Source organism: Bombyx mori, chromosome 8 (genome assembly GCF_030269925.1).
Source record: "Bombyx mori chromosome 8, ASM3026992v2".
In the NCBI taxonomy this organism is placed as follows: Eukaryota; Metazoa; Arthropoda; class Insecta; order Lepidoptera; family Bombycidae; genus Bombyx; species Bombyx mori.
The window spans coordinates 5,674,320-5,689,408 of NC_085114.1; the positions used below are offsets into that span (position 1 = coordinate 5,674,320).

At 33.8% G+C, this 15,089-nt stretch overlaps 1 protein-coding gene across 2 annotated transcripts in view; it reads right to left on the minus strand.

Moving 5' to 3' along the window:
* Positions 1–902: 902 nt before the first annotated feature.
* Positions 903–15,089, minus strand: part of LOC101739066 (uncharacterized) — a 158,774-nt gene continuing 144,587 nt past the window's right edge. For both annotated transcript variants that reach the window (XM_012688646.4, XM_012688645.4), the window contains exons 8-9: positions 3,785–3,972; positions 903–3,552 (exon numbers count right to left, since the gene is read on the minus strand). In XM_012688646.4, coding sequence (XP_012544100.1) covers positions 3,336–3,552; positions 3,785–3,972 — 405 coding nt within the window. In that variant the 3' untranslated portion in view covers positions 903–3,335. The remainder of the gene's footprint in view (positions 3,553–3,784; positions 3,973–15,089) is intronic.

Sequence of the window (15,089 nt, forward strand, 5' to 3'; positions counted from 1 at the left end):
ACTGTGTTCCCTGAACGAAACAGCATGTTTTCCTTAAAAATACGATTAAAAAGGTTTTTCTTGGTAAACAGCTACTTGCCCCTGGCATTACCAGCGATCATGGACGACGGTAGCCATGGTCATCACAACAAGAGTTTTAAAAAGTCATCGTGGTCTAAAGGAGAAGTCGTCCGGTGCATTCGTATCTGTGTCGGTGTTCGAATTCCGCTGACGGATACCAATGTTTCTAATGAAATATGTACTTACCAAATGTTTACGATTTACTTCAACGGTGAAGGAATAACATCGTGTAATAAAAATCAAACCGCAAAATTATAATTTGCGTAACTAGTGGTGGTAGGGCGTCTTGTGATTCCGCACGGGTAGGTACCACCGCCCTGCTTATTTCTGCTGTAATTCGATTCGGTTTTAAGGGTTGGGTAGTCGTTGTAACTATACTGAGACCTTAGAACTCATATCTCAAGGTGGGTTTCGCATTTACGTTGTAGATGTCTATGGGCTCCGGTGACCACTTAATACTAGGTGGGCTGTGAGCTCGGTGAGTGGCGGCATTTACGTTGTAGATGTCTAAGGGCTCCGGTAACCACTTAGCATCAGGTGGGCTGTGAGCTCGTCCACTCATCTAAGCAATAATAAAACCTTGTTTTACATTTATATAGCATTACCCTACACTTATATAATAGTTTGAATAGATTTTTTTATTCTAACGATTTTATAAGCCCGCACACATTCACAAATGCACTTGGCATTTGTGAATTTATCCTCACACATCGCAATAATGCAGCAAAACGACTCATTTTGTTTCCGAAAATAATATTTATATGCTGATTTTAATTACAATAAAACAGTGATAACGAACCAAGCGATTATACAGGAGCAGGTTATAGAAAAAAATAAAACTAGTAAGAAATTTTTAAGTTTATTTCATCGTGAAAGTAAATACACGTAAGGATGTAAATAGTTATTTTACAGTAATATAATTAATAGACTTTTTTTTATTATACATTAAGATTATGAGCATTTAAAGTAATTGTGTTGCTATAGATATGTACAACTTGAATATATTTTTTTATAATATAATTCTAAGTTCACGCATATTATCATGTAGAAGCTACATTTTTTTTTATAATAAAGTGAAGAATACATAATTTACATACCAAAACATTATCTAAGAATCTAGCTATTTAAATAAAAGAAAACTTAACCACGTCACTTTGACTTGCCTTGTAGAAAGAATTTTGAAAAGGGCAACAATGATACCAAACACCCAATAGATATTTTCTGGTACAATTTATTATATGACATCTCATGTTGGTCGGGGCAATTTTGCAAATAGACGTGGTCAGTTAAACCTATTTACGGCTATTTGAGCTAGATCTAATATCTTAATAAAATCATAATATTATTTGAAAGCCCTAAAATATTTAGATGTGCCTTATAGGTAAAAATAATGAAAATATTATGTTTTCTTAAGTGATTCAGAATATCGAAATTGGCACGAAAAATGATCGTCTAATATTTAATTTCATCAAATTTGCAGATACGCAACATATTGTGCTTATCTGTTTAAAAATAAACAAAGAACTGATTAGCGTTTCTCAGAAAAGTAATTTGTGAAAAAAATTTACCACAAGACCTCGAAATAGATCGTCCTATTCGTGGATAGTGTTGTTACTATATATTTTAAGCTCGGAACACTAAACTATAATAGGAAGGTTGGGCACTTACGACTACACATTTCGTATTTTGATATAACAAAAAATGTTTTTCTATTTATTTGGTAGGTAACTTGAATAATTTAATAAATTGCGCTCTATATGATTATTAAACTACAATGAAGGTTAATTACTAGCATATCATAGTGGAGGGAATAACGTTATAGTTTAAAGTATTTGAAGAAACTCTCAATAAAATCGATTCAGCTAATTCGTTAAAAAATATAATCAACCCAAAAATTTATTACTCCAAATTCGAATTTCGATTAATTGAAAAATATGTAATTATGGAAGGACATTAACGCGAAAATTTAAGATATAGGTATATATGGATGTATATTATTATGAATATATATGAAAAGGTTAAAAAGGTACTTGGATACTGTAATCCTTGATTTGGATAAGGCGTACTAAATGACAAATTTGTCTGTCTGGTCCCCAATCACCAGTTGAGATTCATATATATTATTATTTACGAAATGAATCGACTAAGATTAAACACTATATTACATCCCATGAAGTAGTGCCATAGTTAAAGTTAACAATATATTTACAAATAGATAATGCTACTACACTGTGCAAGTTACAATTTGATGTTTCGAAAGATATTTTAATATTGATAGAAATAGGTGCAGTAATCATAATTATTTCTAATTGACCTTAGTAGTGATTCTGAAATCCGATTTTAATTTGATACAATTCAACTATATAAAATAATTGTATTGATTAATATTTCACTATAAAGTGTTTTATTTTTACATTGGGCGGAATCCAAACTATTGGATTACATAGAAAATTTCGTATTCTAGAAAGTACACGAAAACATTCGTAAATTTATAGCATTTTATTATAATATAATTGAATAAATTTAAGAATTTCACTTATAAGTAATATAGCATCAATCACGTGCAAACAGTACATCTCATTGGACCAAAGTTCAACCGTCAGATCATTTTATTACATCTTACTAATAGTTCTTAAAGCTATCAATGCAAAACTATTTTTTAATTTACATATAAATAAAGGTATAATTTGAAAACCACTCAATCACAATTAACTAATGCCTCTAAGGCAGCAATACGTTTTCTATAATTTGTTATTATTATGTACTTTTATTTGCTCAAAGTTGGATTATATAAAATGGATATGGTATTATCCGAAAGACATAAGAAGTGGCACTGGATTTATTAACGTTTCATAAAATTATTGTGCACTTCTTAAACGCTAAGAAAAGTGATATTCAAAATTTAAAGACAAAATTCTTATTAGCTAAACACGACATTGATACTCGATAGTATATTTTGTAAAAATACGAAAGTCAATTGCGAAACACACCACACGAATACCATGGTCCCCCAGCAAGACACACTTTTAGATATAAAAAAAGAACTTCAGCTAGAAGTCTTAGAAATTCGTTGTGACGCCGAAAGTTCTGAAACACACACTCCTAACGTTATAAATAATCGCTAAATATCACAAAATCAAAGTTCGTAGAAGTCCAAGTGCAGTGCAAAGACATATTATAGTCTAATCGTCAGCTTTGGGACTTTGTGCGGAACTGGGCCAAGGAGGCCTCATCTTTTCCAGCACATATTTGAGCTGGAAACCGGTATGGAAATGCTACAGATACTCATCGATCTGGTCATAGTCTTCGTCGGGAGGCGAAGGTCCCGAAACGGAGAGGATTGGAAGGCCAAAATGTTTTACTGTTTCAATGCTTCCTAGACTGTCATCGGATTTGGCTTCCTCGTTAATTGTTTCTTCTCTAGGTGGTTTGGCTGTACAGAGACGTTCTGAGGAATCACTCATTGTAGTTAACGGTATATTATCAGCCGACCTAGAAACAAAATTCGAATAGTTATTAAGTTGGCCTTCTTCAAACGAGGCTTGTGGAGAGTATTAAGCGGTAGGCAGCAGCTTGGTTCTACCCCTGGCATTGCTGAAGTCCATGGGCGACGGTAACCACTCACCACCAGGTGGGCCGTATGCTTGTCTGCCAACAAGAGCAATAAATAAAAAGTTGACAGATGCTTTTTATCGAGGTTTTTTAATAGTAATATTAAATATACCTAGCCTTCCGGCACAGTTTGGACTGTGAGCCGTGACGCCTTAAGAACTCGCCGGGATCGAAGCCAGCGAACCCACTCGGTTCAGCCGATACAAATATAGCAGAATTTACGCGTGGCCTATTGCAACGCGACAGCAATCGCTCCTCGCACTCCAAGCTCTGTGTATGCGTGTGGGACCAACGCATATGCTGTAATTAAATAAAGAATTTAAAAAGAATTATCATCACTAATTTTTTTTTTTTGTTATTCTATTATTGTCCTTGTATAGTCTGATAGTAGAGCTTGTAACAATCTAATAACTAACCTACGAGTAGAAGTTCCACTCAAGTATAGTTATGCGTCTGAATTCTATTTTTGCGTTAAAGGGTGTAAAATAGCATGTAATATAGGATTAAGCTTATAAGGAAATATTAAGTTATTGTGCTCAGTACTATAAGGTACAAGGTATGCTTAGTTGTTTTTGTGCCAAAAATATAAATTACATGTAAGAATATTACTTTGAGATTAATGTACCGCTAGTAAAACAAAAAAACGAATTACAAGAGAACATTACATTAACTGAGCATGGAATTTATGACTTTCAAACGAAACAAGTTTTGGGCTGCTTCGTTTGGTACTCGACAGTAACTAGATGTTTCTGAGAAACATCCCAGAACTTTCTATATCGGGAATTTAATATTAATGTAATATTAATACGCACCACGTTGGGATAACGGAAAACCATGTTCACTATATAAATGTCGAAATCATATTTTGTTATAATAATTACATAAATGAAGTTACATCGAAACATTTAATAAAATGTTAATTAAATTATTTTGTGAAAGTAAGTATTCTGACAAATTTTAGAACTTAGGATTAGACATAAAACCTATGTCTGTCAGACAAGGTGCTATGTCTATTAGGTATTAAGCATTGCTCCTGAAAATAAGGACGTGAAGGTGGTGAAGTGATGGGAAAAGGTGGAGGTACACGAGATAATAGAAAAAACTATTTTTAATACGCTTTTATTAGCTTCAGACGTATGTATCTTAGTATGTAACGGAATCTTTGAACATGATTTTTTACCCCCATTAAAACGTCGGATTAACTCGAAATTTGGCATACTTATTAAAGACCGATGACAATTCAATATTTAAAAAAATATATTGAAAATATTGAAATTAAACTAAAAAATGAAAAATAAATTAAAAATAGTGTAAGAAAAAACGATTTTATTGTAAAAAAGCGTGGGGTGCTTTTCAGGTATCATCAAAATAACCGTTCTACTCATATCTGTTCAAAAAATATTTATAACTACTGATACCATGCACCCCACGCTTTTTTTTACAATAACATCATTTTTTCTTACACTATTTTTAATTCAAATTTATTAAAATTTATTTTATATTTTTTGTTGGATTTTCTATAAAAGCGTATTTTTTTAGTTTTTTTTTTAAACTATTATTTATTTATATTTGGCGTAGCACGCAATGTAATAAGTGGACGCGCAGAGTGCTTGCAGACCACGGAACGCGGGAGGCCTTTGCCACTTTGCATTTCATTGCGGATTCGCTAAATAGTTTTTTAACCACAAGCTTTATGGCTATCAGTAATCATTTCTGTTCACGTTTGCATTGAAGTCTATATCCCTTTCAGCTTCGTAGACAAGCAGTTATATTCTGTATTTCTTTATTTCTCTGCTAGCACATTTTGAAAAGAACACCTGAGATTGCCTATTAAATATATCTTATTTCGGAACAGTATGTTGATTGACTAAATTAAGTTTTTAATAATATATATATTGAACGCAATCTCACTATCTGCTCACAGGCACGGTGTTTTATTAATTCTATTGATTGAACGACGAATGACCCGAACAGTCCTTGGCCTAGATAGGTTTCTAATTCAGGTGAATTCAGTAACGGTTTTTTCAAAATGCCTATAAATATTTCGATACTCTAGATAACTTTACAATTATACATGAGTATGTATAATTGTATTTTCATTCAAGGGTTGCTACTTTAAATCTTATTGCTATTATATAGATGAAGACTTATCGACTATATACGTATTACTATAGTGTATAGAAATATTTTATTTAGTTGTTTAGATAAGTGAACAAACTGACGGTCTACCAAGTGTAAAGTGCTAACAGGAGCCCATAGACATCACAATGCAAATGCCATCACCAATCTTGAGACATAAATTCGAAGTCTCAATTACATTATACGATTGCTTCACGGCAACTATATACATCAAAAAATTATGCATGGAAAGATTTTTGTTCAGTAAAGTTTCAAGTCAGTCTTCAAGGAATCACAACATTAATTCAATAAATAAATCTTTAAATCGACAATCACAATAAAGTAATAATACCTATACTGAATTGTTATTGATTTTATCGATACCTATTGTGAGCCCACAACGGTAAGTCCCATATTGGTAAGACCGTTGGCCAGACTGGCTATTATTATAACGGACACATATATCTCATGTCTCAAGATAGTTTGACGTTTACCTTGATCTTTATGGTCTTGTGGAATTTGTTACTATTAAAATAGTAAATGAAATCATGAGGGTTTTTTAAGGTTTTTTAAAAGTTCTGGAATTAAATTCGACCTCACTATGTATTGTCGGTAAGCCTATTCTTTCTTAATACGTCAAGTAAGTTAAATTAAGACATAATATCATTTCGGTTTAAATGATACACGGCTTAATACATCGGTTTAAATGACACATTTGAAATTCAAGTAATTAGGTAATCTATTTATGACCGTGACCAATTTTTCCATTACAATAAAAATGTGGAGCAAGGTTTGATATTTTTTTATTCAAAGACTTGCATGTCTAAGATTGAACGACCTGAATTCTGTCCTAGATAAGTTTTTAAATACAGTTTTCATATCATTTAATGTTTGTTATATAATAATATGGGGTACTTCATTTAAAAACAAAAAATGGATTTTAATAACTGTTTCGAACGTGAAAAAATAATCAAAAGAGGATCAAGCTTATTTAATAAGCCTCATTATGGCAGATTACTGGTGAGATTTACTGGTTGTAGGACCTTTTGTGAGTCCGCACGGGTAGGTACCACCACCCCGCCTATTTCTGCCGTGAAGCAGTCATGCGTTTCGGTTTGAAGGGTGGGGCAGCCGTTGTAACTATACCTGAGACCTTAAAAGTTATGTCTCTTATGTGGGTGGCGCATTTACGTTGTAGATGATTATGGGCTTCAGTAACCACTTAACACCAGGTGGGCTGTGAGCTCGTCCACCCATCTAAGCAATAAAAAAAAAAGATACTGCTTTAAGATAATATTTTCGAATTTCATATTTATATGTCCATCTCAATATGTATTAACAGCGTAATCAATCGAAAATGTGTGAAAAATTCATCCCTCCAAACATCAGGAATCATTTGCGTAATTACTGATGCCAGGGCTTCTTGTGAGCCTGCACGCGTAAAAGTATCACCGCCCGCCTTTTTCTACTTCGCGGTTCGCTGAGGCGGGAGATGTTGTACTATAGAAGCAAGATTTAGAACTCATGTCACAACATTAACATCTATGAGATCCGTCTAAGCAACAAAAAAGTTGTTGCAATGCTAAAATCGATTAAATATATTTTTTTTCATTTAAAAAACAGAACGACTAAATCAAACTTTATTAGACACGTTATTGTTTTATATTACACATTATTTGAAGAAGTATATTCAAATTTAAATATGGACATGCACTCCGGAGCGCTTATTACAAATAAATTTCAAAAAACAAATAAATATTTATAAGCTCACATCAAAAAACCCAAAACTGCGGTATAGATCAAATACCTAGTGTAAAAAGTTATTTGACAATGTCATGTTTAACACGAAAATATCACTAATTTCAATACTAATAAATAAGACCCGAAACTTTATATAATAATGTTATACTGCTAAGATCCTAAGGACAGATATATCATTTTCATCAACGAAATCAAATGATCGCTTCGTTGGCTTCATGGTGACCTTAGCTACAATTTTATTATGGGACGGTAATACGATTTGAGTAAAATTGTTAAATATATTCGAGTTCTATAAGTACTTGTTCTGGCCTCATAAATTCCTAGTACTCTTGTACCTAGACGGCGAAGAATGGGAAATAAAAAAAAACAAAAATGTTAATAGAATTTTTTTTGAGAATCGGTTTTTTTTCCTTCAAATTTATTATTTAAACTAGCGCTAAAATAATATGTATTCCGTCGTATCTCCTAGATTTCAGTTCGTATTTCTAAACTTGACACAATTACTATAGTTTCTTAGAATTCGATTTCAGCATTCCGTTTTGAAGCCATTCGTACAATTAAGGTCGTATTCTAGATACAGAATCAACAGGCGTATACACACACGGTGAACATCACGGAGTTAATTTTACAACTTTATGTAATAAAAACTTCTAGCTAATTTCATATTTTACTTTCATAAAAGTATCTACTAGTTTATTAATGCATCCTAGTTCCGTATTACCTTTAATTAAGTAATAAATAAAAAATATTATCTCACTTGAAATCGGATCGGACAAAATTATAAAAAGGAATAAAACTATCGGGTATTGATCATTGACGATATATTAATTAAGGGTAGGATGTCTCAGCTAATTAATATAATAAGAAAATAACAAATTCAATAAATTATTTAAAATATTAAATTAAGGTGCGCCGCTTTTGTGTGTGCTTCAATCTTCTTATTGTTAAATAAGTGAACAAATGATGAGTGTGCTTTTTAAAACCAATCCTAATACACCAGTTGTTTTTCAAAAAAATTCGCAACCGCAAAATTATTCGTGCGAAATTAACGCAATTATTTAATACCGTGGCCCTCTTAAATCATGTTATTGAAGCTAAAATTAACTGAGAGGGTTAAAAAACTCAGTAAGTCATTCGAAGTCGCTGACCCGATTTGTTTTTATACCTTAAAGATTTATGAACACTCACGAATCGACACGCTTCGAAGAAATGAAAACAACTGCGTCAATGCGTCCCTTTAATATGATTATCTGGTCATAGCATCAATACTGTGAGAAAGCGTAAATACATGATTGCTTTGTAGCCTCCTTGCTTATATTGGTGCTTGTATCCCGGTGCATTCAATTCGTGTATAGCGTGCGTTTAGCAATTACGTGATGTGACGCGACTTTGTATACTTGTAACACACTAGTTAGCGTGCTACGCCTTACTTGGTGGTCGCAACTGGCACACCGGCATTGGCAGTGGGGGCAAGCCCGCGGTCTAGCGCGGGCTGGGCTCCGCTAGCTACACTGGTTTTGTTCGTCTGGCGCGGCATGGAGCAATGCAAACTGACAGCCGCAGTCGCGGGCGCTCCGCCGCGGGTATTGGAAGCAACGGTCCAGGAGGCAGCAAACGTCCTGCGCACGACACCAGTTAAGCAACACCCACAATGAACAAGCTCCTAAATACACGATCGGGATGCGTGACGTGACTAGTATGAAGCAGTCTAATGGTTACTCATACATTTCTTTTACGTGACCTTTGAGAAATACGTGTTATTTCCAATTCGGATAAAATTCTTCGTTGTCAGGAACGCATGATAGATTCTGAAAATAATAAAAGATTTATTTGACCGTTATGTTCGATTTGACACGCGACACAGAAATGTATGGTTATCTCAATGATTTGATGACGTGTTCATATACCGAAGTTTTATACGCCCTGCTGTATTGATATTGATAATGTCATGTCAGTCACGTCACTTATGTATTTGGAGCTTAAGGTTACAAGGTACACCGTCTCACTTGATGGATTAAGTTTTCAAAGTATCGTAATTTATCTATTATTATAAAACATATAATTTTAGGCTATAAGTCATTAGGGACATCTCGAGGATTTGGTAAGAAAAGGCACACAGATCACATAGTATGAAAATTCACACGTCGATTCATCAAAAAAAAAAACATATACATTACATATATTATAGAAGATAAGGCTGGTCCTTCATTGAATAAATAAATAATCATTTTTCGCTTTCATTGTAAACACTCTCTCCAATAAAAAAAAATAAATGTACATCATCGACTGATTCGGGAGGTTTCCAGAGAGTATATTCATTATTTTAATGGATTAAATACCTAAGATTCGGTTCGCACTTATCTTCAATATTATTACGTTATATTATTCATATGATATCTAGAAGTGTATACGACATAAATACATTAAAAATTCACATGAATTAATAAAAATACACAAATAGTTTTTATTTTTATTGTTCTTTAATAGTTCTATTTTTTAGCAGCAGATTTACTTTGATTCTTCAAACTCAAATGATGTTAGAAATGGATACCTAATATCTTAAAATACTATGTACATTAAAAGTGCTACACGTAATACCGCTGTTCCCTGTATAGCTGTAGACGATAAAACTAAATGTAATGGCCCTAAATCTTCAAAAACGACGTCTAAACCCGAAGAAATGACTGTATCTATTTAGCCCTCAAAACAGGGTAAGGCGAGCCACAGGGTAGATAACGCACTAAATCCTATTGTCGGTGGTGCTTTTGTACCCACACGTCCCAAGTAATCTCGGAGATTTTCTTTACAATTTCCATGAAGATAAGACGGACGACGCATAAGGTTCGTCCACAAGGGGCTAGACTCATATATACATGTTTATCTGATGTCATACAGTATTATATGAGCATATACGCATATTATTATATTACGTATATTTTGTCTTGAGTCTTGTGAGAATGAGGTCGGAATTTTCATGTTTGTGCTATCAAAAAGACATTTATATACGATAAAACATATGTAATGAAACATAAAAGAACAAACATAGTTTGGTTACCTTAGTAATTTAAACTGCGACATAATAATCTATACTAATATATAAATCTACAGTGGTCTCTACGGATGTTCCGTTATAACTACTGAACCATGCATCCGATTGACTTGAAACTTGGTATCCATGTAGAAAATACATGTACTTAATGGATAGGCTAATATTTATATGAGCGTTAGACTCCCTACACCAGTTGCGGGGGCGTTAATGATGAGAATCTTTGTGGGGGTGAGAAATAATAATGTTAATTTTAAAAGCCCAGCGAAGCGGACGGGTACAGCTGGTAGTGTCATAAATATAGATGACCGCTACCCATCGCTTCGAATTATTTTCATATCCAAAGTTTCTCTTATCCCTTTTATGTACCAACCGAAACTCAAAATAAAATAAAAGTAATATGCATGTCTCAAAAGCGTTATTTAATCATTTTGAACATTTCACAAAATGTTGTAACACAAAAGTTTCGTCAACAAAGATGTGCCAGAAAAATAGCTTCGATGTTTCAACCCAATATAATTTTCTCTAAAACGTTTCTGAATTTGTACGAAAAAGAATATTTTCACAAAAAAAGAAGAAAATGTATTTTTTTAAATCCTTATAGTTGAGATTTTTTTTATTGCTTATATGGTTGGACGAGCTCGTAGCCCACCTGGTGTTAAGTGGTTACTGAAGCCCATAGAAATCTACAACGTAAATGCGCCACCCACCTTGAAATATAAGTTCTAAGTTCTCAAGTATAGTTAATACGGCTGCCCCACCCTTCAAACCGAAATGAATTACTGCTTCACAGCAGAAATAAGCTGGACGGTGGTACCTACCCGTGCGGACTCACAAGACGTCCTACCACCATTAATTACGCAAATTATAATTTGGTAGGTTTGATTTTTATTACACGATATTATTCCTTCACCGTGGAAGTCAATCGTGAACATTTGTTGAGTACATATTTCATTACAAAAATTGGTACCCACCTGGGATTCGAACACTGGTGTATCGTTCAACACGAAAGCACTGGACGTCTTATCCTTTAGGCCACGACGACTTCAGCCTTAAGGATTTAAAAAAATCGCTCGTCTTACATGTTATTTGAAATGAAGCCTACAACTAATAATAATATAACGTTATACCAATGCTCTTCTTGATAACAAAAGTTCTAATTTGCAATTGCACCGAAACCACGCTTACTTTGCCGGCCTACACACTTTACCAAAATACTTCACCAATTTATTTTAACATCGACCGCAGAGTATAATTGAATAATTACAATGCAATAGTATTGTAAAATTTACAACCTGTTATTTTTTTTATAATCTTGACAACCAGTTAAGTTTTAAGCAGTAACAATAGCGTATATATTTTTTTTATTTGAATAATATTATAAAATATATGGATAATATTATATAATATTTGGGTAATATTTTTTTAATGTTAAATTAAAAAAATCGGTTGACTGTAAAGTCGGTTTACTGACGATAGTTGAACGTGACAACGTCATAAGAAAATACTGATGGACTGGTTTCATTTTTCAATTATCGCAATTATCGTTGATATAAACAATTGACACCACATTCACTTTTCACTGAACTTCATACTTGACGACGAAAACATGTAAATGTATTATTGTATAGCAGCTATCCACGCGTATGCATCGCTCACTCAAGTAGGAGAGAGACAGATGTCGAAAGCTGCCGAACGCGGAGGCCGATTGTGCCTCTTTGTCGCTCGTTGCGCGCTCTCGCTTTCACTTGAAGCCTTAAATGGAACGCCTCAGAGCGAGGTAACGCCACATGAGTCATGATTTTTCGTCCGCGCAGCCGGCTCCATCGAATTATAAGACCTTGTCACGTCAAAACACTCAAAGTACTTTAAAATATGAATGTTTTCAAGTAGTTACTGATAGTTCTAACGAATTGTAGTCGTGATTCATTAACCATTTTATTAATCATATTTATTAAATTGTTGAGCAAGACCAATATCCTAAACTAGTCCATGTTAAACAGATTATAGTCCCATGAAATCAAAGAAAATACGTTATCTTCTGAACACTTAAGCCTCACAGACAGAACATACTTTACGAGAATTATAAACGGAAATACGAAACTCTAGATAAATGGATTTCTAATCAACGTCTCCGCTGTTGCAAAATTAGACAGACGAGACTCGGTTCAAAGCTCGCGAGAATATGCCCTACTTCTCAATAGAAGAGAGGAAAATTGAAAAATGAACCTTACAGCACAAACATTAATCGATCTATTTGCTTGGAAATCAAGTATCATTATTAATACCTGAAATTGCTGCTGGCTGGACTTTATTGTTAAAAATGGAAACAGCAAACGGATTGCTGTACTCCAAGCTTATTTTGATTATGACCTGAAGGGATATTTTGGAGATAATTGTGTCACTATCTAGTTGGACTTCATAAAGCCCACTGATGAAAGCGCTACAAATTGCTACAGCGTCTTTTGGGATAGGCTGTGTAATTCGCGTAAGATAGCTCATCAGGCCCCTTGTCTGTTCTAGTAGGGGAGCCCACGATGCTAAATGGGGATTTACTCGAGCGTAGTAGAGACCTATTGGGTTGCAAAGCTTAGATGATGATAAGAAAAAAAGTGTCATATAATGTATACCTTTTCATCGGTGGGGGAAGCGGCTGTTGCATGGACATACTTGAGTACGTCAGATATTGATAGCATATATGTCCTACGTATTTTTAATAATGTATGTATGTTAATCTGATTGTTTGCATGATGAGGGTGGTCGTAGGTAAGGGCCGAAAATGAAAAAAAAAGAAAATAATCGAGCGCGTCAGATTTTCTTATGGGGTCTTAAGTGAACCTTAAATAAAGCAATAAACTGACGATTTCGATGTGACGCAAACTCGGGGCCATTATTATAATATGAAAAAAAAATCACCATTTTCAAATACTCAAGCGCGTCAGATTAAGATATATATGGTTCATCGTTATATCCTAGACGTGCTGTCTCATAATCTGACGATTATCTAGAAGGATTCGCCTAATCTGACAAAAAAAAAAGTATATTTTATTTTTTTAATCATTGAACTTAATTAATTGAAATGCTCAGGAAATAGCATGCAAATAAAAAAGTTTTTTAAGTAAAATCCTCGTATTTGCAAGAAAATAATTAAAAAAACATGCTCAACAAAACGCGGATAGGGGCATATAGGCATTACGCAGCTGCACGCATTCTACTTTATCGACGAATTTTTGTCATTTCAGCTTGTGGAAATCGTCATATATATTTTTCGTATATATTTTTATATACGAAATATATTTTCGTCGTATACGTCGTATATATTTTTCGTTATCCTTGAATTATTTCTTTCAAAATAAATAAAAAATTGAGCCATGCTCGAAAATGTCCAGATGACGTTTTTTTACGGCTTTGTAGCCCTCTCCTTTATTTACGTCACTCTCAGGTTGTCAGATTAGTGGAATATCCACTTTTTAGCATGTAATTAACTCACCCTACCTTAATCTGACGCGCTTGAGAATTTCTGATGATAATTTTTTTTTTACTAATTTGATCCTTTATCCTGGACACGTGGCCTTATTTATGAGGTGCATATTTGGTGGAGGTACTTAACCGGGTACAAGGTATACCCCGGTATATTAATCTGCCGCGCTTTAGTAAATACCAAAATCCCCGCTTGGGCTATACTATTCAGCTATGATTCCACAAATTCGAAAAAGTGCGCATGCCGTTGATGACAAAATTCCTAAATTCTGACGCAAAAAAATACACGACCACTATTAGATATTTAAAGCTCTTGAATAGCGTGATTATTGCACTCACATTCAGGTCAAAAAAAGAGCAAAAATATGCATTTAGAAATAGGTAACGCTTTTTTATTATTAATGTCGCAAATCATTGAATTACTTGGCGTTACTTCGGATCGAGGGTAGCCATTAAATGGATTAATGGATTACAGTTTTCACGACGACTTTAATCCGAAGCTTTCAACGTAAATGTATGGAAGTAAAAGCGCGTTGTAACTTAAATATTGGATTACTTAGGTGTTTTTTTTTATAAACATGTTCAAGATGTTTTCGTTTTTCAAACACTAATATCTTTGCCATTAACACCAATAGTATATTATAACTGAAATATATTTTGGTTAACCCCTATCAAGCGTGGTAGTTAATTAAAATAAATAAGTCTAAGACGACAATGACCTCGAAAGTATTTTTATACGACACTAATAATTAAATTAGTTTCAGTGCTGTCCCGTATTTCCTAATCTTAGGAAATTATTTGTGTCGATCGTTATTAATTCATTTATTAGAACCCCTCCGGACACGTGACTAACATTCTCTATAAAGAACTTACACAATTCAGGTTTCGTTCCCGACCTAATCGTTGTTCAGAACTAGTTTCATTAGCCATAATTAGTCTTGATTACAAAACAACGCTATTAAATCCTCGAACACAAAACATTTAGTACATAACGACTGTTTGGCGTGATACA